Genomic DNA, 25,280 nt, shown 5'->3' with positions numbered 1-25,280 from the left:
ATTTATTGCCCAATTTCTCTCACTTCAAATTCTTTCTAGAGTAATGGGAAAAAACTGTTAACATTCAACTTCTTGCTACATGGAAACTTCAACTAATAAATGATTAACAACATGAATTCTACCACTGATATCAAGAGTGGATCTTCTTGCTTATATGCCATGGAATATTTATGGAAAACAAGTGGTCATTCTTGATATCTTTAAGGCAGATGATCAAATTTGGAACAAAGACCTATTATGTAAATTCCCCTGTTGTGCGTGAACTGTTTTGGCTTTTGCAACAGATTTGCCAACTTCTCTCTCTCTGGTTGCTAAGTACATGTGATGGTGGATGAAATCTATTCTCAAACATTTATTTATTATTATTTTTATGTGACTCTCAACCCAACATTAGTAGTGTGAGTGCAGACTATCAGTTTTTTTCCTTTATTTTTTTTTCTCTTCATTAATGAATATTTATTTTTTAAAAATAATTTGGAAACCCTGCTCTAGAGACCAAGTGTAGGACTTTTTCAAGCTACTTCAGGAATTCAATGATTCAGGTTACTTCAGACATCCAATAATCTAATGGAGTGATGGTTTCACATCAGGTAATGAAATTCATTTCCCACCTAAACAAATTCACAGATATCCATGTGAATGGCAAAATCCAGCCCAATTTGTTGAATCGGGAATGAAATCATTATCCACTCAATCAACCAGTCTGGCAACTAATGCTGGAGTTTGATTCTGTCAACCACTTGTTTCTTTATTATGTCAACAATCTTCTCCACAGTTAAGTGTAAATAAAATTAACACCATTCAAATGGTAAATGATAGTACACTGTGCTTCTCGTTCTCATTTGAAAAACCTTGCACTGAACAATTCAATAAATCTTCAATACATTTCAATCTGCAAAGCATTTTTCTAATCAACATAATTAAATTCCTGATGTTGATTTGATTATATACAACTATGTATGAAACAAGTATACATAGTATCTTATATACAAGGAATATACAAAATATTAACCCAGTGCATCAGCTAATGGAAAGAAGCAAATGTATGATAAGAAAAATAAGAGTATGATCGGTAGTGTAAGAAAAATGAAGGAGCGAGTGTTGTACAGAGATTCTGCTATTAGAGTCAAAAGCAGAGGGTGAAAGAAATGATAGTAGTGGCAGGAACGAATGATTTAAGAGGAGAAAAAATTGATATGAGAGAAGAGTTGAAGGAATTACTAGAGGTAGCAAAAGAAAAGTGTAAGAGAGTTAAGTTACTGAGTCTGTTGCCACGGTATGACAGAGAAGAGTTGAGAAGAAGGGCCATAATTGCAAATGACTCTATGAGCAGGTTATGCAAGGAGGAGTGGTGTGGAGTTTGTAGATGTGCGGAGTGAGTTTGATGGGTGAAAGGATTTTATACAAGATGGATGGTTTGCATCTGAATGGATTTCATGTGTGGAGATTGGAAAAAGCGTTGCTGAATGAAGTAAAAGTGGATGTGCAGAATCAGGGAAACTAGAGTTATTAAGGGGGGAGGAGTGGATATGCAGATATCAGTGAGGCAGTTGAGTGTAAGAATGTATATAATATGTACATTCTTACACTCTTACCCCGAGTTAGTACAAAGGACATCAAATCAGAATGGGATAGTTAATATAAGGCATCAAGATAAGGGTGGGATTAACAGGCTTCTGCATTTCATGTATACTAATGCCAGGAGTATTAGGAACAAGAAGGAAAAATTTTTGGCCTTGGTTGGCTCTTCCTGGATACAGGTTATTGGCATTAGTGAAACATGGCTGACAAAAAATGATATAGCTAGTGGGATAGAATGTGAAGAGTATAGTGTTTAGGAGGGACAGAGAAAATAGAATGGGGGAGATGTGTTATTGATGATAGCTGATGAACTGCAGGTAAGAAGTTGAACTGCAGGATAGTGAAAAGAGCACATTTGAGGCTATTTGGTGTGAGATTAAGACTAGCAGAACAAAATATACCGCTGGGTGCTGCTATAAACTAGGTGATGGAATAGATGGTGGAGATAGTATGCAAAAGAAAATAGATGCAATGAGCGAAAGGAGGATAATTATTATGGTGGATTTCAACTATGGTAACATTGATTGGAAGGAGGAGAGGACACATGGGAGGAAGAAATTGGATTTTATGCAGTTATTAAGGGATAACTATCTGAGACAGCATGAAATGGAAAATACTAGGGGTTTGAGAGTGCTTGACCTAGTAATTGCATCTGAGAATTTGACTAAGGAATATGACCACGTTGCCACCAAATGGAGAGAGTGATCATAAGGTCTTGACCTGGGAGGTGGCTAAATGTGTGGAATTTTCAATTAAGACAGGGTACATGTGGAATTCCGGGCTGGTAAATATGACAAGCTTAGGAGATTGCTTGGTTCAGTGCCATGGCATGTAAAACTGCAAGGGCTGGATGTTGATAGTGCATGGGAGGTGGTTAAGGAGCGTTTGCAGGAGGTAATGGCTAACTGTATACCTAAGGTCCGAATAGTAAATCAAGTAGGAGTTAAATGGATGAATAACACCATTAAGCTTGAGCTGCAAAAAAAAAAAAAAACAACTGTGGAGGGAATTTAAGGAAAAAGGTGATGTGCAGGCACATGAACGGTATAAAGCGCAGGTCATAAGGGTAACGAGTGTGGTAAGAAAAGCAAAAGGGGATTATGAAAGGGAATTAGCATTGCAAGCTAAAGAGAATCCCAAACAGTTTTTTCGATATGTTGCAAGTAAAAGAATAAATGTATACGGCAGAACAATTTTAAGGAATGCCGATGGTAAGGAGGTAACTGAATCAGTTGATATAGTGGAATTACTGAGCGAGCACTTTGCAAGAGTATATCATCCAGGTGGTGATATGGCAGGAATGAAGGAACCAATAGCTTATACAGGAATTGTGGTGAATGAAGTGGAGGCAACTAGTCTATTCCAAAACCTTAATGTGAATACATCTGTGGGTATACATCTAGAATACATCTAGATGGTATACCAATTCGGGTCTTACATGAAGCGGCTAAAGAATTGTCAGTGCCCTTGACCATTTTGTTTAAATTGAGTTTCGGGTCTGGGTTAGTCCCGAAGGGGTGGAAAGAGGGGAAAATAGTTCCACTGCATAAAGGAGGTTCCAAGACTGCTGTTGCAAATTACCGACCGATCAGCATATCAGGAGTTGTTGTCAAGGTCTTGGAGAAAGTAGTCCAGAGAAAAATACAGGAATGGAAAGATGAAAATGGGATACTGTATCCCAGGGAAAGCATGGTTTTGTGAAAGGTAGATCATGCCTCAGTAACTTGCTCACGTTTTATAACACAGTGACGGCTGAACTGGATAAGGGTAATGGTTTTACATTGATACTGCTGGACCTTGCTAAGGCCTTTGACAGGATACCACATGGAATTCTAATCAGTAAACTGCAGCATATGGGGATGGATATAGGGCTGGTGAGATGGATAGGTGGGTGGTTGATGGAGAGATATCAGAGAGTAGTTCATTCAGAGTAGAATCCAAAAGACGGCATGCGGCTAGTGGTGTGTCGCAGGGTTTTATTCTTGGACCACTACTATTTAATTTGTTCATTAACAATATAGGAAAGGACCTGAGAGGAACTGTTCATTTGTTTGCTGATGATGTAAAGTTGGGTAGAGCAATAGTGAATGCACATGATGTCAAAATTTTGCAGGATGATTTGGATAGATTGGAGGACTGGGCTAAGGAGAATGGATGTCAATTTAATGTGGCAAAAGGTAAGGTTATGCATTTTGGGTGAAAAGATTAGCAGAAGTATACCACATTGGTGGAACTGTACTCTAGGAGATTGACAAGGGCAGGGATTTGGGAGTGTTGGTGGATAGGGATTTGAAGTTTACGGGGCACATTGCAAAAGTGGCTAAATCAGCTCATCAAATCACTTGGTTACTGAAGAATACTTTGAAGAGCAGAGACAAGCAAGTTATTGTTCCCCTGTATCGAGCCTTGATAAGACCCCATCTTGACTACTGTGCCCAGATTTGAGTGCCATGGTTTCTTCTTGATGGGGAGGAGGTGGAAAGGATCCAGAGGCGAGTGACCAAGATGATAGCAGGTCTATGGAATGAACCCTATGAGAACAGGTTGAAGATTTGTGGGTTGCAGAAATTGGTTGATAGGTAAAAAGGGATGATATGATCGAGACATTCAAATTACTGAAAGGTTTCTATAAGATTAATTCAGAGGATATTTTTGAGAACAGGGTGTTAGAGCTAGGCTTTTTACTTGGAAAGTGGTAATGGTGGTGCTTAAGGGTCAAAGCTGTATAACTGAGAGGAGACCTCCACATAGCCTTTAAAGGAATGCAGAGAACCGATCAGGGCTTCTGACCTAATGTCCAATCCTCACCTTCTCGTGGTGCACCCTGTTGGGTATCTAACGAAAGAGGATGGGCTGGCAATTTGGGATTTAGCTGACCAAATTGTATTCTTATTGGTTAAACCAAAATAAAAAAAATGATGGTACAACATGACAAAATTTCATGCCAGCTGGGGCGTTGCCTGGTTAAACAACCCCCTCCCCCGTTGTTTTCGCCAGGGAACCAGGGCGAACAGCGAAAATTCAGCTACTGGAATAAATCTGAAAACACACCCCAACTCAACATCACCAGAGTTAAAGATCGGTACTATCAACATAAGAAGCCTGAATGGCAAAGAAATGGAGCTAGCTGAGGAATTAGATAAGTACCAGATCGACATAATAGGGGTGACTGAAACAAAAAAGACAAAAACTGGTGAGATCTTTATGAGTAATAAATACAGTTATATTCAGGCAATGACAATCAAGGAAAAGAAGAAGTAGCCATAGTATTCAACACAAAATACGAGGCAAATCTTCTTGAATGGCAGTCAGTCTCAAGTAGAGCAATGTGGGCAAATATGAGAATGGGGAACTGAACAATCAGACTTATTTGTGCCTACGGTCCCACAGAAGGTTCTACTAAGGTAGAAGTGGAGGAATTTTTTGAGGCTTTAGAAAAAGCAACTGACACAATGAAAAAGGAAAAGTTGGTCATTGTTGGGGATCTAAATAGCAGAGTAGGAAATGATTGTGAGACATACAGAAATATTTTGGGAAAATTTGGAGAAAAGAGCAAAGCTAATAATAATGGCAAATATCTGTTGGATTTCTGCTCAGGACATGGACTGGTTATTACTAACACCATGTTCCAACATAAAAATGTGCACAAATTCACATGGAAAGAAGAGGCAAGGAATAAGAAAAGTCTCATTGACTGTGTTATTGTTGATAGTGATGTTTTCTCCCTGGTGCAGGACACCAGAGTGTACAGAGGATTTGAAATTGGAAGTGATCAATATTTAGTCTTGAGTAGGATAAAATTGAATTTCATACTGAAAAGAAGAACATGTAACAAAGTTTTAAAGCAAATAAAAGTTGAGCAGCTCTCAGATGTGAACTGCAGACTAAAATACACAAAGATTATTGAAGAAAAAATTAAAGATTTTGAGAACAGAAAACAAACTTTAGAGATGCAGTGGGAAGCCTTGAAGAAAACCCTGATTGATTCAGCCAGAAAGGCATGTGGTGAGGTTGTCTGCAAGGATAGAAAAATTAGAACTCCATGGTGGACACAGGAAGTTAAAGAGACAGTGAAGGAAAAGAAGAAAGCATATCAAAAGTTCCTGGCAAATAAGTCACTTGTGCTGTTAGAGAATACAGAGACAAATGTAAGAAAGCTAAACACTATGCAAAACTAGCTAAACAAAGGTAATGGGAGGACTTTGGCAAGAATATAGAAAATAAATATCATGAAGGTGGCAAAATATTCTGGAGGTTGTTAAAGAAGCTTAAGAATGGAGGAAAGAGTGCTGTAAAAGGAGTTAGAGATGATAAAGGTGACATGAAAACTGGAGAAAAAGATATCCTTGAAGTATGGAGTAATTACTTTGAAAAACTGCTAAATGAAACAAGCAGTGATGACAGCACAGTGGTAAAAAACACTGACCAGGCATGCAGTCAGGAATACATATCCATACTTGAAGTAGAAAAAGCCATTAAAGGCTTGAAATGTGGAAAGGCAGCAGGAGTAGATAATATTCAACCAGAAATGCTGAAGTATAGTGGTATAAGAGTCTTGCAGTGGCTGCACTACATAGTTCAGAAAGCCTGGACAGAGGGACGAATTCCTGATGATTGGAGTAGAGCTCTCATAGTACCCATATATAAAAAGGGAAATAAAACTGAATGTGAGAGTTAGAGGTATTTCCCTACTGAGTGTTCCTGGGAAGATTTATGCAAGTATACTTGAGAAACGGTTGAGAAGAATTGTGGAAGAAAAGCTTGGTGAAGAACAAGGTGGATTCAGGTCAAAGAGGCTGTCAGGATCAGATCTTCACTTTACGACAAATAGTCGAGAAAGCATGGGAATATAACAAAGATCTGTATTTAAGTTTTGTAGATCTGGAAAAGGCATATGACAACCAAGAGAGAAGCTATTCGGTATGCTACAGTTATATGGTGTCAATGGGGCATTATATCAAGCAATACTTAGTCTTTATTTGAGTTGTAAGTCAGCAGTTAGAATTGAAGGAAGTTAGAATTGAGAGTTGGGTCAGAAGTAAAACACTTGACCAAAGACTAGACACTGCAGATATGAGAGTCCTGAGAAAGATTAGAGGTGTGAACAGATGGCGTCAATGGCAATATCATATTAAAAATGAGAATATTAGGAAAGAACTTGACGTTGCCAGCATCCAGGAATGCGCTAGCAGAGCTAATCTCAGATGGTATGGTCACTTAAACAGAATCTGCGAAGAAAGATTAGCAAAACAAGTGTTCTCTGCCAGATTGGCAGCAAAACAACCCAGAGGAAGACCAAGATATAGGTGGATTGATACGGTACAAAGTGCCTTAGACGATAGAAATATAAGATCTGATAATGTTGGAGTCTTGACAAGTAACAGACTGATTTGGAGGAAAATTGTAGATAGGAAGTTAGTAATGATGTAATTTTTTTCATGTAGTACTATCATATCCTGTACATCCCTTGAAGGTACCTGTCAGGAATTTGATTATGATGATGAGTGGTAAATGAGTGGAATAAGATGCCAGAGTTTGTTGTGGGTGCCATGACTGTGAATGAGTTCAAGGTGAAGTATGATAGATACTGTGTGAATGTTGAATAGTTGTTCTTGACATGATGTTGAGGGCCTCCCTCGATGAGTCTAAGGACTCCTTGGAGTTGCCCATAATAATAATAATATACAAAGAATATGCAAGCATATACTTGTATATGCTTGCATATATATGAAAAGTTGATATCATTACTATCAACCATTTTCTTTCAAATTAGTTTGTTATCTGTGAGGATGCCAATATTAGACTTTATTTTCAATCTTCTGAGGCACAATGCATCAATCCATCTAGATCTTGGTATTTCTCTGCTATTACATGTTTTGTTGACTTTTCCTTTCCTGTTCTGTTTAAATGACCATACCACCTTAGATTTGCTTTTCTCACACATTCTTGAATGCTAACAATGTCAAGTTCCTTCCTAACATCTTCATTTTTAATATCATGCTGTGATGATGCCGACTGTTCACTCTATTAATTTCTTTCAAAACTATCATATGTGGTTGGTAGTGTTTCATCAAATGTTTTAATTCTAATCCAACTCTGAGACCCATAAGTTAAAACTGGATTGAAAACTGCCTTGTATACTGCTAGTTTAGTGTTTGCTTAATTTCTCTCTTATTCCATATAAATTTATTCAACTGGCTCCCAACCTAGTTTTTCTTATTTGGTTGTCTATTTCATATTTAATTTACCATTATCACTAAACATGGTGCCTAAATAGCTAAAATACTTGTTTTCCAAGTACTCAACATGGTTTAATGGTTCTAGTCTTTTTACTGCTGATTTTCATACCAAATTAGTTACAGAATTTATTCAAGTTAATTAGAGAGCCCTGAAGATTTTCACTCAATTTATTTAGGAATGTGACATTATCTTAAGAATATTATGGATCCAGCCATATTCTAAAGTAGAATATATATATATATATATATATATATAAAACCTTAAAGTTTTAAAAATTGACCAGAGCTTATGAGATTATAACCTTCAGCATTGGAGTTGTTTTGGTATGCAACTACATAAAAGAAAAGTTTTGGCCAGGGTTATGTTTGTCTTTTATAAGTACTTAAATTAGGTTTCACTATAGCTGCTTTGAACTGCTTGGTTCTCATCAGATACCAGTCAGAAATCCAGAGAGCAAAAACTCTCTCAATATTGAAGACTTTTTGCCTCTATATTTTAGTAATTTGTTTATGTATCTACTAACAGTTAACTTATGATGAATTTAAACTTTCTGACATAAGATAGCATTATGGTTAAATAAATCATTTGGCAAGTGAAATATTAAACAATGACTTTGGGAGATAAACAGTTACTAAATATTTTAACAATCAACTTTTATCCTGCAATAATTTATCCTTTAATAACTATGATATGAAAAACATGTTCTGTTCATGATAAACTCAAAACCCTAAACTAATCAATGACCAAGGCCAGCAAGCCTACTGCTTGTCCCCCCCCCCCCTTTTTAAAGTGTCTTTTTGTCTGTCTTTAATTATTAAACCACAATCTTGGTTTGGTATTAAATTTAATTATTATTCTATAATTATCTGCCTTCCCTTTTACCATTCTCTGTTCATCAGAATTGCATTCCTCATACCATTTTCCCAAAGGACTATTAGCTCCAGCCATTCAAGAAACATCCTTCACTGATTCCTTCTTTTCTATCCTGCATGCATATACATAGCACTGCTGTGCTTCAGGTTTTGAAGCTTGTAGTCTGTTTTGAACCACATGAGGATTCAAAACCTGTGTGTGGCAGAAAAAAATCACGTACCAATCTATCAGTCTATATGGATAAGTTAAATTTCAGCAAATTTGGCTGTAACAGGCACATTAAGTCTAACATGTAAGTGGAAGACAAAAAAAATGAAGCATTCATACTATTAGTAGTGGCCATAACCAAAGACATCATTGATTATAAATGTAATTAATAATTTAAAATGAAGTAATCCATACTGTTTAATTTTGACTACTGTCTCCAGTTTAAGTAAAGAACAAGTACACATTATTCTTCCTCCAAATCCCTCTCCAAGATCTTCCAATTAACTTCATGCATTAGTCTCAAAACAAGTTGGATGTTATATACTATAATATGCAGTAGATGACCACTGTAGTGAACCCTTCAGAACTAGGTGGTTTATCATAATGCAAGGTTCACTATGGTGAATTTAGGGTAAAAATACCATCCTAGTACTTTATTCCTATGAAACAAAATAAATTGCAGGAAACAGAACAGAACAAAAATAAACACGAGAGGGAAAAAAATGAAATCACAAAAAACATAATAAAGGAAAGAAAAGAAATCATAAAATAAAAAACATAAAGGAAACCAGAAAGAGAAAAAAATTTGCAAGAAAAAAGGAAATAATACAAAAGAAATCAGGAAATCACAAGAAATAGAACAAAAGAATTCATGAGAAATAATGACAATTCTTTGTGTTCTCTCATCCATGTACAATTTGCAATCCTGGAAGATAAAGAACTAGAAGAGTATGAAATTAGAAAAACAAAATTACAGAATTAATGTTTAAATTTGAAATGTTAAATTAGCTTAAATTATTATTATTAATATCTGACTTCCTTGGAATCCAAGGACTCACTGTGGAAGTCTATATTCTCTCATGCAAAAATATCATCGAACTGTGCCTTAAACCCATTCACAGTCACTACACTTTGGTAATGCATCCCACTCACCAATCATTCTTCATGCAAACAGCCTGCTTCTCACACTTTCCTTATACAGCTTCCAGGGATGGCCTCTAGTATTATCCTTGCCTCCCTCTACTAAATTAGTCACTTACTTGAAATTATTATCATCATCATCTGAGATCTCTAGGAAGTCAAGGACTCATCGAGGAAAGCTATAAATCACCCGAACCAGCTGTCATACTTTCCCTTACATTCATTCACACTAGATGCGCTCACTACCCCTAAAGACAAACTATTCCACTTACTCACTGTTCTGTGAGAGAAAAACCTAGTTCCCCTTTTCTTGACTGTGAACAAACTTAGCTTCCATGGATTCCCATGTTTTCTCCCCACCTTCCATATAACAAAATCTTTCATCAGACAATATCCTGTAACACTCATTCAAAAGTTTATAGACCTCTATCATATCACTCCTCTTTCTCCTGTTAACCAGAGTCTGTAATCAATATACAATATGTCCTCATAATCTGGATATAATCTTTGTAACTCTTCTTTGCATCCTTTCTGCAGCTTCTTTATCTCCTTGGAACCTGGGAGACCAAATCTAGGCATAGTAGTCCAAGTGTGGTTGTATCAAGGTGTTATAAAGATGCAAAGTGACTTCCTTATCCTTAGATGTCAAGGTTCGCTTCAATATCACAATTATCCTCTGAGTTGTATTTGCAACTTTTGCTATGTGGCCTTTGAACTTCAAATTCCTATCCACCAATCCAAGGTCGCTTGCCTCCTCCTCAGTTTCTTATAGCATAACCCTGCTAATATGCCGCTGGAAATCTCATCATGCCAGAGTGCATAACTTTACACTTACTAACATTAAACTAATAGCCAATTTTCGTTTGCTCAAATTTCTAGACTATTCAAATAATTTTGTACGTGCTGAATATCAGTAGCATCCATGATTGCCTATCTTTGCATCATCGGCAAACAATTGCATATCTGCTGTTAGAGCTACCTGATGTCATTAATGTATAGATTGAACAATAATGTTCAAGGACTGAACCTTGAGGTACACCACTGGTCACCTTGAATCTGGCAGATTCACACCCACTGTATACCATTTTTTGATATATCTGTCAACCATCCCCTGATCCAAGTCAAGAGTTTATATTCCAATCACATATTCTCCAGTTGATGCAACAGCCTTTCATGTGGTATCCTATCAAATGCCTTAGAAATTTCAACATTATCATAGTGTATCCATTCCCTTTATCCAACTCGGCCATAACATTGTTTTAAAATATGAACAAATTGCTAAAACATAACCTTCCTTTAGTAAATCTATGCTGCTGCTTGCAGAGAATAGCTTGTTTGTCTACCCATTTCTGTATGCGAGTTCTTACCAGTTTCTCTAAAATCTTTACCACCACACCAGAGATAGTGATAGGTCGGTAGTTAGACATCAGTTTTTGCACCACCCTTGTACAATGGAACTATTACACATTCCTTCCATTCCTATGGTATCATTCCTGAGCTGAGACTCAAGTTATACAAACATGTGAAAGGCCCAGCCAATTTAGTAAGCAAACAGGCTCATATTTTCATCTGTCCTTATTGACAAATTCTTATCCAAGTTATGCAACAGCCCTTCAACCTCATTTTCATAAACCTCTAACTCTTCATCCAATGAAGCAGTAGCACTGTATACCAAGTTACATATGCCTGGTTGATATATCTTAGCAAAGTGAGCACTCATTAATTGAACAATCTCATTAGCTTCCGACACCAGAGTATATCTGCATTCAATAGTTATTTTTTCACATTCATTCTTTCTTTTGCTTGCAGCATAACAATAACATTCTTTTGGATTGCCTTTAGTTTGCATGGCCAATTTCTTTTCATATCCTGATTTAGCTTTCTACATAATATTCATTATTTTTCTGGCCTGAGCTTTATATATTTCATAACTCCTCTCACTCTTATTCTCATTATATTCTTTCCACATCATCTTCTTCTTGTGGATCTCTTGCTTAATAAGGTTGCACATCCATTTCACTCCCAATCTATTTATTCTTTGAACACTAGGGATACATTCAGATACCACCTCATTTAAGCACTTTTTCAGAAATTCCCCATGCATTGCTGACATTTTTCTCATTCAGTAACTGATACCATGGGAGCAAAGATAGTATTCTCCTAAATTGATCATAATTTCCAGGTTTGCAGTTCAGCATGTAACCTGTTTTAATCGGAAAATCAATACAATTAGATACTTCCCAAGAAAGCACAACATGATAAGTGTCACCAATTGGTGGTAAAATAGTCATAATCTTAACAGTGTTTCTACTCTAAATGGACTTAAGTCATCTGATATCATTAGTAGCACTCCTCCTCCTCCTCCTTCTGTCATTCCTAAAAATAGCATACCCATTACACTTGATCCCAGTTGCCATATCTGATTCTGATAGCCAGGTTACAACTAATGCCAATAATATTAGGCCACATCATATTCAAAAAAACTTCATAATAAGCTAATGTGCAGTCTGTGCTATTAAAATCAAAAATAACATTTAAACTTAGTAGTCAGTCAAGTTGATCACCTCCAATTACAAAGAGGAAGGAAATAGAAGTGATGATTATTAGTCTGTATTAGCAGTCCTGCATTAGTCGGACTGAGGGGAGGGGGGAAGTGATGTAGCTGGCATGTCAATGGCTTCCTGAATGAACAGAGACCCAATGATGTACAACTAGTTTATATAAACTGATATTGTTTTCTCTGAACTGTAAATTAAAGAAATATTGCACAATGCTCACTTAAGCATTTGAAAGGTTATCGATAAAGTAAAAAAGATTCAAAATTTCTGATTTAGAATTTTGGCCTTAATTTTTACAATCTGCACATATTTACAATAGTTCATATGAAGATTTCAGGTAAGTGACCCACCCAAGGTACGAATGTACCATGGGTGGGTCACTTACCTGAAACTTTTCAACTTTCACTGTTTGTAATAGAGCTTAAAATAGCATTGGTTTTATGGGACTCAAGGTCAGGATTTTTCAACAGTCGCTATAGTAGCATTTGCTATAGTGTGCATCTACTAAATTACATCAAGAAAAGAATTTTTTTCTTGATATAGTTTATATTTTTTTTTCTTTCAATTTCCCAAAGCCTTTCACTATAAGTCTCTAGCCATAAATATATAAGCAGAGAAAACCTCTCAAACATACTGATCATACCGAGGAACTGTATTACCTCCTTTACTTAGCAAAACCTGAACTGTATCTTTATTAACATCCTTTGCTAGTCACTCTCAGTTTCATATCCATTACAATGGTGCCAAATGAGATGACCACTATGGTTTCTACTTTTTATCTTAGGCAAATAACTGTTTTTTTCCTATACTGATCCAAATACCTGCTCCGACTGAATAACTATTATTTTTACTGAAATGAAGGCATTCTACCCAAAACCCCAAGCCATGGTTTTCCAACAAGTATACCAGGGAAGTGCAAGAAAATAATTTGGCATATCACGTCTTGAAACAGACTCCAATTTCACACTCAGCCCATGCTTTAGTGTGCAATAATTACAAAAGCCTATTAGCAAATTCAAATGACTTTGAAAAGGTCAATGCAGAAAACTTGTATCTGCTCAAATAACAGTTGAGCTTTCTAGTCTCTTGCCAAGACAATTCGGTACAATTTCTGTCCATTCATTTCCCACCTCTCTCTCTCATAGACATCCAGATTGTACTAACAACATTACTCAAAGACATTGTTGACCACTTTGCATCATTCTTCTCCTTCATCAGACATTAGAAAAATCCTGAATAGCTTTGGATACCAGTCTCTTGGTTCTGATAGTATTCCCAACTCAGTTGTGCTCCAGAATTAACACCCAACAAAGGGGGACAGAAGTCAGGATGGGAAATCTAAGGAAAGGAAGCCGGGTACTATTTGTGACTCTCTTCCTTTCCTTGAATTTCTCTACTAATGCCAGAGTGCCAAAGGATTCTACGCTTTTACCTATGGTTTTTTTATCATTATTATTATCCCGGGAAACTCCAAGGAGTCGACAGACTCATCGAGGGTGGCCGTAACACCATGTCAAGAACAACTATTCGACATTCACACAGTATCTATCATACCTTGCCTTGAACTCATTCACGGTCGTAGCACCCACAACAGACTCTGGCAGCTTATTCCACTCATTCACCACTCTCCAAGTAAAAAACCTAACTCTAACACCCTTGTTAACCACATTCTTACCCAGCTTCAATGCATGGCCCCTAGTTATCCCACCACCAGTCCTATTTTCAAAAAGATCTTCTGGATTAATCTTATAGAAACCCTTCAGTAATTTGAATGTCTCAATCATATCACCCATTATCTGCCTATCGAACAATTTTTGCAACCCACAAATCTTCAACCTATTCTCATAAGGTTCATTCCACAGACCTGCTATCATCTTGGTTACTCGTCTCTGGATCCTCTCCACTTCCTCCCCATCATGAAGAAACCCTGGCGCCTATAACTGGGCACAGTAGTCCAGATGGGGTCTTATCAAGGCTCGATACAGAGGAACAATAACTTGTTTGTCTCTGCATGTTAAAGTATTTTTCAGAAGCCAAGTGATTTGATGAGCTGATTTAGCCACTTTCGCAATGTGCCCTCTAAACTTCAATTCCCTATCCACCAACACTCCCAAATCCCTGGTCTCATCAATCTCCTGGAGTATGGTTCCACCAATGCGATATACTGCTGCTATTCTTTTCACCCCAAAGTGCATAACCTTACACTTTGCCACATTAAATTGACATCCATTTTTCCTAGCCCAGTCCTCCAAACTATCCAAATCATCCTGTAAAATTTTGACATCCTGTGCACTCACAATTGCTCTACCCAACTTTGTTGCATCATCAGCAAACAAGTGAACACTTCCTCTCAAATCCTTTCCTATATCATTAATGAACAAATTGAAAAGTAGTGGTCCACTAGTCACAAGCCGCCTTTTAGACTCAACTCCTGAATAAACCACTCTCTGGTATCTCTCCATCAACCACCCTCCTATCCATCTCACCAACCCTATATCCATCCCCATCTGCTCCAGTTTACTGATTAGGGTTCCATGTGGTATCCTGTCAAAAGCCTTGACAAGGTTCAGTAGAATCACTGTAAACCCATTACCCTTATTCAGTTCAGCCGTCACTGTGTTATAAAACGTGAGCAAGTTACTGAGGCATGATCTACCCTTCACAAAACCATGTTGTCCCCCATACAATATCCCATTTTCATCTAGCCAATCCTGTATTCTTTTCTTGACTAATTTTTCTAAGACTCTAATTTCTCTAAGATGATTCCTGATATGCTAATCGGTCGGTAATTTACAACAGCAGTCTTGGAACCACCTTTATGCAGTAGAACTATTTTACCCCCCCCCCCTCCATGGACTAACCCAGACACGAGACTCAAATTAAACAAAATGGTCAAGGGTACTGACAATTCTTTAGCCGCTTCTCATACAACACGAGCTGGTAAACCACCCAATCCCACAGATGTACTGACGTTGAGGTTATGCAATAGACTACTCACCTCCACTTCATTCACCACAATTCCCATAAATCTACTGCTTCATTCGTTTCTGCAATGTCACCACCTGGATGATATATTCTTGCAAAGTGCTCACTCAGTAACTCAACTATATCAACTGATTCAGTTATCTCCCTACCATCGGCATTCTTTAAAATCATTCTGCCATATACATTTTTCCTTTTACTTGCTACATATCTAAAAAACTGTTTAGGATTCTTTTAGCCTGCATGGCCAATGTTCTTTCGTAATCCTTTTTTGCTTTTCTTACCACACTCGTTACCCTTCTGGCCTGCGCTTTATACCGTTCATGTGCCTGCCAGTCACCTTTCTCCTTAAATTCCCTCCATAGGTGTTGTTTTTTTTGGTAGCTCAAGCTTAATGGTGTTATTCATTCATTTAACCCATGCTTGATTTATTATTCGGACTCTAGGTATACAGTCAGCCATTGCTTCATGCAAACACTTCTTAACTGCCTCCCATGCACTATCAACTTGTAGTCCTTGCAGTTGTACATGTCATGGCACTGAACCAATCAAACTCCTAAGATTGTCATACTTTCCATCCCAATAATTCCACATGTACCCTGTCTTAATTGTAAATTCCACACCTTTAGCCACCTCCCAAGTCAAGACCCTATGATCACTCTTGTCAATTGGTGGCAATGTGGTCATATTTGTTACAGTCAAATCCTCGGATGTAATTACTAGGTCAAGCACTCTCTGACCCCTAGTATTTTCCATTACATGCTGTTGCAGCTAGTTATTCCTTAATAACTGCATAAAATCCAATTCCTTCCTCCCGTGTGTCCTCTCCTCACTCCAATCAATGCGACCATAGTTGAAATCCCCCATAATAATTACCCTCCTTCCACTCATTTCTTCTATTTGCTTGTGCATACTGTCTCCACCATCTTTACCATCACCTGGTATATAGCAGCACCCAATTGTATATTTTGTTCTGCTAGCCACAATCTCACACCAAATGGCCTCAAATGTGCTCTTTTCTCTATCCTGCAATTCAACTTCTATTCTCCTTGGCTCCAGCTCATCAGCTATCATCAACAATACTCCTCCCCCCATTTTATTCTCCCTGTCATTCCTGAACACACTGAACCCATCACCTTCAATCCCACTAGCTATATCATCTACAGTCAGCCATGATTCACTAATGCCAATAACCTGTGGTCTAGAAGTTCCAACCATGGCCAAAAACTCTTCCTTCTTGTTCCTAATACTCCTAGCATTAGTGTACATGAATTTAAGACCCCCATTAGCCCCATCCCTACCTTGATGCCTTATATTAACTATCCCATTCTGATTTGTTGTCCTTATTCGCTCGGGCATATTACACTCATTCATACATTCAACTGCCTCCCTAAGGTCTGTATATCTGCCCCCCCCCCCCATAATAAATCTAGTTTCCCTGATTTTGCACATCCACTACATTCACCAACACTTTTTTTAAGTCTCCTTACACCGTATCCATTCAAATGCAAGCCATCCATCTTATATAGATCCTTTCGCCCATCGAACTCACTCCACAAGTCCACAAATTCCACACCACTCATCATACATAACCCACGCATAAAGTCATTTGCAATTATGGCCATCCTCTTAAACACTTCACTTTCATACCGTGGCAAAAGACTAATCATCCTAACTCTCTCACTCTTTTCTTTTGCTACCTCAAACAATTCATTCAGGTCCTCTATCATTTCTGTTTTATCTCCTTTCAAATCATTCGTACCTGTCACAACAATCAATTCTTTCACCCTTTCCTTTTGCTCTCTAATAGACTCAGTTACATCCTTTATGGTTGCACCAGGTTGGTACGATTTTGTCAAATCCTCTACTAACGAGTCTCCATACAGCACTCTCTCTTTCATTTTGTTTACATTCACACTCATGTGCTTATTTTTCCTATCATACTTTTTATCATTGGCTGGTACACTCAGTTGACTTTTGTTCATACGCTCTAGCTGCTGTTTTGCCCTTTGTATCGCTCTGCTCAACAACACGATCTCACTCATTGCACCTATGTCATCTTTTTTATTCTCTCTAAAACCATTAATTTGCTCTGAAAAACCATTAATTTTCTCCTATTCACAAATTACTCTCTTTCTCTCTCACCTTCAACTCCTATAAAATTTTTCTGATGACTATACTTTTTCAATGGAGAAACTCTACAGTGCTCAAATATTGTAAGGTGCAAGATTCAGATACAAGATCCTCATTAACCAATGCTTTTAAATGGTGATCTCTTTTCAATATGAAAAGAGATCACCATTTAAAAGAGATACCCCAAGTGCTCACTTTAGTGAGTATGGGAGTGGAGTACCTGATGCTGAACATGCTTTATTTCATGTAATGTGTATCTGTTATATTATCTGTAGACTGGTCTGTACTCTTCTTTCTATTATTTTATTTCATCTCATGAACTGGGAATCTGCCTTCTCTCTGCCCCCCCCCCCCATCATTCCCAGCTAAAGCTAATAGACAAATTCGGGGAATGATGGTAGCCTGCACTGGCACCTGGCAAAGGAAGTAGCAACTTCTGAGTAACACTCTCATCTCAGGATTCAAATGCCAACAATGGTAACCTGGACACCATAAGAAATGAGCACAGATTATCAAAACATCAGACATACTGGCATGAACATTGCCCAAGTTAAAATGAGCAAAAACAATGAATTGGGAGTTGTTGGAAATTGTCTGACTATTCTCCAGCTGAATATCAAGGGATTTACTAAATAATATCCTTAGCAGACACAAAGCAGACAATGTTGCTCTACAAGAAACATGCAACATTTCACAAAAAAATATTACCATTTGAAGCTACATCCTTCTCACTGATAAAGCCTTTCCTCATGGCAATCTATGCAAAAGCAAATCTGGAAAGCATCTCTGAAACTCTAGGACATTCACAAAGTAACTTTTCCTCAGGTAATCCATCTGCAAAACTTTTCAGTCCACAATGTATATAAGCTTCCTTTATTTGGATGGCTGAGTCCTGCATTGTGAAAACAGGCAACCCAGAACTTTCTGGTCTGGAAGACAAGAATCAGACACAGCCCCTGACCTCTGTTTTACCACCACTGATACAGAAGGAACTCCTCTCACCTCGATCTATCAAGTATTGACTCCTTTTCCTCACTACCAGCAAAGACCCTGCCTAATTACAGTAGGACTTATGATCCCCAGAATAAACAGCTTTCAAACACACCGATGGAACCTCAGTAGCCAAAATTCACTGAATTCGTTGAATAAAGCATTAATATATTTCTACCCACAGTTGATAACTATGAAAGATGCATTAAACTTCTCACAGAATCTAGCAAAAGACACATCCCCAGGGGATTCAGAAAGGCTTATATACCATGCTGGTCAAACAAAAACTTTATTTTTCCAAAAGAATGCTACTTTTGGGAATCAAAAGTAGTATTGAACAATAGAAATGATTGTTCGAAACCATCCAGACATGCTTATTCCCTTTTCAGCCCCTCAGATGAAGGGTAGAAAAGCTTACTGGCATGAAAAAATGAAACTTCAACTTTACCAGATACAGTTGAAAGGCTTGGTCACTGCTCTGCTAACTGGGAGGCACCAACACTTCCATGAACTAAAGGAAAAGTAAACCCAAACAGTATTTCAAAAACCTTCACACAAAAAAGCTAAACCCCAAATTCCCACAGAAACCATAAAAGATTCATCATCTGTACAAAAGTTTTCTCATTGTCCTTACAAACTCCAATAGCTATAGATGAAATTGATGCAGTGCTCAAGCTAACCAAAACAGGTAAAGTTCCAAGGTGTTGATGGCATTCTTCCTGATTTCCTGGCACATTTTGGTCTAAGAGAAAAAACCTAGCTATCTAATTTCTTCTCAATAATAAATGAACAACTTTTGAAACTTTGGCATCAAATATAATAGCCTTACCAAAACCCCAAAAAGTCAACCAGTGATCCCTAAAATTTATAAGGAGTATAGACTGCTCTATACTCCTTATAAATTTTTTGAAATGATTATCCTCTCTGGGATTTCTCCAGAAATAGAAGTCATCTTACACAATAAACAGGCTGGGTTCAGATATGGTAAAAGCTGCCATAACCAGGTTCTGGCCTTCAACTCACACAGAAGCTGGATACCAAAGCGTTTATATTTATAAACAAGGTTGTCTTTATAGACCTAGCATGGTCTATGACACTATATGGAAGAAAGGCTTACAGTATAAAACAGCTAATAAACTCAAAACTTCTAGAACAAATGTTCTCTAATAGGAAAATAAAGGTTCACCTGAATTCACAAAAAAAAAAAAAAAAAAAAAAAAAGCAGAACATATATATCCCGCAGGATGAATTGCCCACAAGTATCTGTCCTCACCCCCTGCTCTATTCAACCTTTGCACACAAGTGACATCCTTCAAACTGCCAGTCAAAAGTTTATGCCGACGATAGCAATCGCCACCCAAAATAACACCTTCCAATGCCTTGAGAAAATAATCACCAAAGACCTGAGCTCACTGCAAAACTACTTTGAAATCTGGATCTATCTCCTAATCTCCAGCAAAACTGTTGTTTCAGCTTTCCACCTACCTAAACAACCACAAGGCTCACAGAAAAGTAAAAAGAAACCTCTGCAAACAGGATTAATAATGAAAATAACCTTGATCGTAACCTCACAAATGCCAGGTGGCGAGAAGTTGTTGTGTTACGCCGGCCATGTGTGGGCGGGTGTTCTCCATAAACCTCAATAATTTGCCGATGAATTTCAGCTGCTTTAATGTTCCTTGCATTCAAGAAAGAAATGGATAACTGACCAAATTTCACATGAGGAGATTTGATTTTCTTAGACATTATAAACAAGCACCAAGAAGCGTATGCACTGTGAGAATGTCTGAAAATGGCACCAATGCCTTGCTAAGGAATCAACAAACTCAGCATGCATGTGCACCATTGCAATTGCAGCACTGCAGTGAAAATATTTAAAGATGGAACTTATGTAATTTATTTTCTGTATGTGTGTGTGCTCTAGATGGTGACCTCAATATGAAGATCAAAAAATGCCTGGAAATTAAAGTTATTACTCTTAACATAGAACTAGTCTCCATAATTTTATCAAAATGAAATTAAGGTCTATTGTTGTAAGCCACACAATGTGGATTGTATATGTTATCATTTTTATTACATACCATGGCTAAAAGACAAACTGTTCTTAAAAATAAAATACATGAATAATTATTTTTATATAAAAGGAAACAACTTTGAAGTGTTTATAATTTAAAAATTTTTCTTTTTTGGTGATAAGGAATTTTTTTTTCTCAACTGTCTTATCTAAGCTGTGCTTGAAAACATAACTTACACTGTCATAACTCTTTGCTTCCACACCATGTTTCAACGTCAGAGATATATCTCGATCCATGCCCCTTTGACCTAGGATATACATATACTATTCAATAATTATACCCACTCATAAGAAAATATCAATGTATTAAAGTTATTGAATTAAATTATTTTTAATAAGTCTTTTCCTGACATACACTTCAAACAGACAAGAATTACAACAGGCCCTCGATTTACGATGGTCAGATTTATGCCAATTAAAGAATTTCTAGTAATTTCTTTAGTTTTCCCTCATAAATTGCAGAAAATTCTATTCCATGCTGCTACCACCAAAAGAAAAGCATTACTAGGTAGACTGAGCATTGTGTTCCAGTTTCTTAAATTGTTGTGTGCATGTGTGTTCAGTAGTAGCTCTTTACTTAGTAGTGAATTTATTTGAAATTTAGTTCATGAATTCATATTGTACTACGTTTTTTATAATTTATTTTTTAAAATAAAAAAAATAAAACTGTAACTATGTCGGGTTATAAGAGCAGAAGTGCAACTGCTGGTGAATGTTGCTAAAAGACCATAGAAATCTATATTATAAAGATGACAACTGAAGCCATTCGTTGTCTATTACTCTGAAACACTGACATTGATGAAGCAGCTCATTACAGCAAATCACCCAACAATTTGGACTTTGAACATTAGGCTTGGTTGACACACGATGTCTTCATATATGGGTATGCAGATAATTTTTGCCTAAAATACATCACTACTGTTGTTGTAAAATGCATTAAGACATCCACAAAACACTGGAGAGATAAGGGCAGCTGTGGATGTCAAAGATGAATTTCTGCTGCCAATACAACCAATGAACCAGGGCATCATAGCAAAATTTAAAATCTACTATCTTCAGCAGACACTTAGGGAGATGTTAAAATGTATAACTGCAACATGTCTGTCAATTAATCTTGGAGGTTCTATAATAGGCTGAAGTCATCAATAGCATCACTGCTGCATGGAAAGAGGCAGTGATGCTGCCTCCATTCATCAACTTGTATAAATGTAGTATAGTGAAAAGTGTGGCCAGAGTGTGAATGTTATTTTGGGGGATTTGAGGAGGTGCCAGAGAATGTAAATAAAATTATAGCACTTGCTTAGGAAATAAGATTTCATAATATTGAGTCTAATGATGTGACTGAGGCGTTGAGGAATTTCTTGGCTTCTTAGAAATGAGGAACTGGAAGATTTGACTGCAAAGTTGACCCAGGCAAGCAGCAGCAAGAACAAGAGCCCATTTTAAGTCTCTAAAAAAAGCCATGACTTGCAGCAAATTATGGCAGGGACTGAGAAGTACCTACAGAGGCTAGGTGACATCAAAACTTATCCAAAGACAGGAGATAATTCAGCCAACCCTAATCCACAACCAGATCCTTTCTCTCAATGGTAATGCCTACTTATGAGGGTGGTCTGAAAAGTTCTTGGCCTTGACCATAGATGGCAACACTATTGACAAGATTTCTTTTTTTTTCTAAGTTGGTACATCTGTCATAAGCATCCATGTGAAATTGCAAGTCACTCTATCAAGTAGTTTGTTTTATACAGCTGTCTGAAGCAAAGGTGTTGTCTGTATGGATAAAATTGAGTATCATGCAGTTATAAAATTCTTTGTAAAAGAAAGTTTAACGGCGAATGAAAATCATAAAAGTTTATGGGCACTCTTCTCCTTCATTTCTGACAATTAAGAAATGGGCTGCAAAGTTTAAACATGCAGTACCAGCCTTGAAGATGATCCATTTGAAGGACTTCCAAAAAAAAGTGTAACAACACCATCCAATACCATATCATGCACTTAATCAATGATTTCATTGATCAAGTGCATGATATGGTATTGGATGACCGACAAGTAAAAGTGCATGAAATTGCTGAGACTATAGACATTTCAAAAGAACATGTAGGATATATTTTGCATGAAGAATTGCAAATGAAGAAGCTTTGTGAAAGATGGGTGCCGAGCTTGCTCAAAGCAGATCAAAAACACACTTGCATGAAAATCTCTGAACAGTGCTTGGAGGTTTTTAACAAGAATAAAACTGATTTTGTGCATCAATTTATTACTGTGGATGAGACTTCGATTCACCATCACACACCAGAATCCAAACAACAACAGTCAAAACAGTGGACAGAAACCAGCTGTTCAGCGCCAAAGAAGACAAAGTCAGTTCCACCAGTAGGAAAGGTCATGGCATCGGTGTTTTGAGATGCTAAAGACATTTTGTTTATTAATTATCTAGAAAAGTTTAAAACAATAACTGGGGAATATTATTCCGATCTTTTAACCAGACTACACAAAAAAATTTGTGAGAAAAGACCCCGTTTGCAGAAAAAAAAAAAAAAAAATCATCCTTCATTAGGACAATGCATCTGCCCAAAATTTTCTGACCAAAAAAGAAGGTTAGATTTATAACATTGTGACAGAGAAAAATTGATCATAAGACTTGAAATTAATTCATACAGTTAAGCTTAAGCTAATTATGATATACATAATTCCTCCAATATACAGCCTCCATAGCTCAGTTGGTATAGATGAAGCCCTTTGGTCAGAAAGACCTGGGTTTGATTCCCTTCCATGACATGAGGAACCTTTATCTGGTCTCTTTGGACTAAAGGTGAGTTAGCCAGCTGCATATGGAGGTAGAGGGTTTTAGTCCCTCAAAACTAAATTGGCCCCATACACACACAGATCTATAGTCATAAAATACATACTTAATCCCTCACTAGAAATGCTCAATTCTATCCCATCAAGGTGGGATAGAGAAGGAAAGAGGGGGGGGGATCCCATACAAAATAAATTATGATTTGAAACATATGAATTCACTGAACATGACATGGTAATGTCTGCTGTATTCTATTACTTTTTTTGTACTTTTTTTTTAAATCCATTTTGGCCAAGAAAGATCAATTCATCTTCCACTGACGACAAAGGTGTAAGACCAGCCTGCAGCCAATTTCCAAGTTATGGGAACACTGCTTCCATAAAGGATTTAAATATTACTAGGAATCTGGGGTTAATCTGGAATATGTTGTAGTAATTTTGACTTGTATCATTAGAGGAACACATTATGAGAAATGGAGTTCATTAACTCATATTCAAGTTCATAAGTATAGGTCTACATAGTTCTCTACAGACGATGAAATGAAGAGGTGTAATTCCATGTATACCAGATAATCATGACAAGCTGACGAGTCAGCTTTCAGCAGTGCATGGCATAAAAATATGGAGGAGAGAGAGATGGTAGTGATGCATAGGAGGTGATCAAGGGGTTTGAAGAAAGCAGTATCAGACAGTTTACCTAGTTAGGAAGATGAATAGTATCACTAAGAGTTGCAGAAAGGAAATTGTGGAGGGAGTATAAAGAAAAATATTCCCTTTTATACTCTCTCAACAAAAAGGTGATAAGCATGTACATGAGCGGTACAAGGCACAAGCAAGAAGGGTGACTTGTATGGTAAGGAAGGCCAAAGCTAATTATCAAAGGAAGCTAACTGATGAGGCCAAAAGAAAATTTAGGAGTTCTTTCTTATTTGGCAAGAAAAACGAGGAATGATAACTTTAAAAAGTGCTGATGGTAAGGAGGTAACAGAAACAAATCAAATAGTTCAGTTATTGAGTCATTTTGGGTGTACCATCAAGGTGGATATTGCAATACTGGATGTGATACTGAAGGCAGAACCTTAATGTGAACCATTAAGGATTACATGGCATACTGGCCAGTGTATTACAAGAAAGTGCAAGGAAATTAGCACCTCCTCTAACCCAGCTGTTTATTTTAAGCCTTAGTACTGGGACGGTGTTAATGGAGAAGACAAAGGACAGAAAATTTGCTGCAAGAAATAGTCCCATTACATAAAGGAGGCTCCAAGATAAAGTATCACATCATCATTATTATCATCAAATCTCTATGAACTCATCATGGGGGGTAGTCTATCACACATGCAGCTCATTATACCATGCCTTGAAGGCATTCACTGAACTTTTAAATATCCAGTGAGCAAATCTGCACACAGTAATCTATATGCAGTCTGATCAAAGCCTTACACAACAGAATCATAACATCCTTACTCCTGCATGCGAGTATACTGTGGGTTCAAATCCTGCCATGGGCATGGATGTTTGTGATTGTCTGTGAAAATACTAGTGGTGATGATAGATGATAATGGCAGTTGCAATTTGCTGTGGTTGGTGGATTGAGGTGGTGGAGACTGAGAGTTGTGGGTGCCCTCCCTCGATGAGTCTTTGAACTCCTTGGAAGCGTCATGTAATAATAATAAATTTCAGGTCCTTCTGCCAACATCCCCAGATTCCTCATCTCCTCCACCTCCGCTAAGATATTGCACCATCTTATATTCTGTCTCCCAAACTTTAAAAACTTACACTTTTGTTAATACTAGACTTACCATAAATTTTTTTTTAATTTTTTTTTAATTTTTTATTTTATTTATTTTTTATATCAAATGGGGACATTTTTGAGAGTTTGCTCAAAACAGAAAGTAACGCCTTCTATGCTAAGTACTTAT

At 37.2% G+C, this 25,280-nt stretch overlaps 1 protein-coding gene across 1 annotated transcript in view; it reads right to left on the bottom strand.

The window, feature by feature from the left end:
* Positions 1-25,280, bottom strand: part of bai (Transmembrane emp24 domain-containing protein bai) — a 113,240-nt gene that overhangs the window by 30,933 nt on the left and 57,027 nt on the right. The window contains exon 3 of the mRNA XM_090406741.1: positions 20,737-20,807. Coding sequence (XP_090262867.1) covers positions 20,737-20,807 — 71 coding nt within the window. The remainder of the gene's footprint in view (positions 1-20,736; positions 20,808-25,280) is intronic.

Source organism: Typopeltis vanoorti, chromosome 17, assembly GCF_054136105.1.
Source record: "Typopeltis vanoorti isolate ZY-2024b chromosome 17, IOZ_Tvanoo_1.0, whole genome shotgun sequence".
Taxonomy (NCBI): domain Eukaryota; kingdom Metazoa; phylum Arthropoda; class Arachnida; order Uropygi; family Thelyphonidae; genus Typopeltis; species Typopeltis vanoorti.
This window is presented reverse-complemented; position numbering and strand designations above follow the sequence as displayed.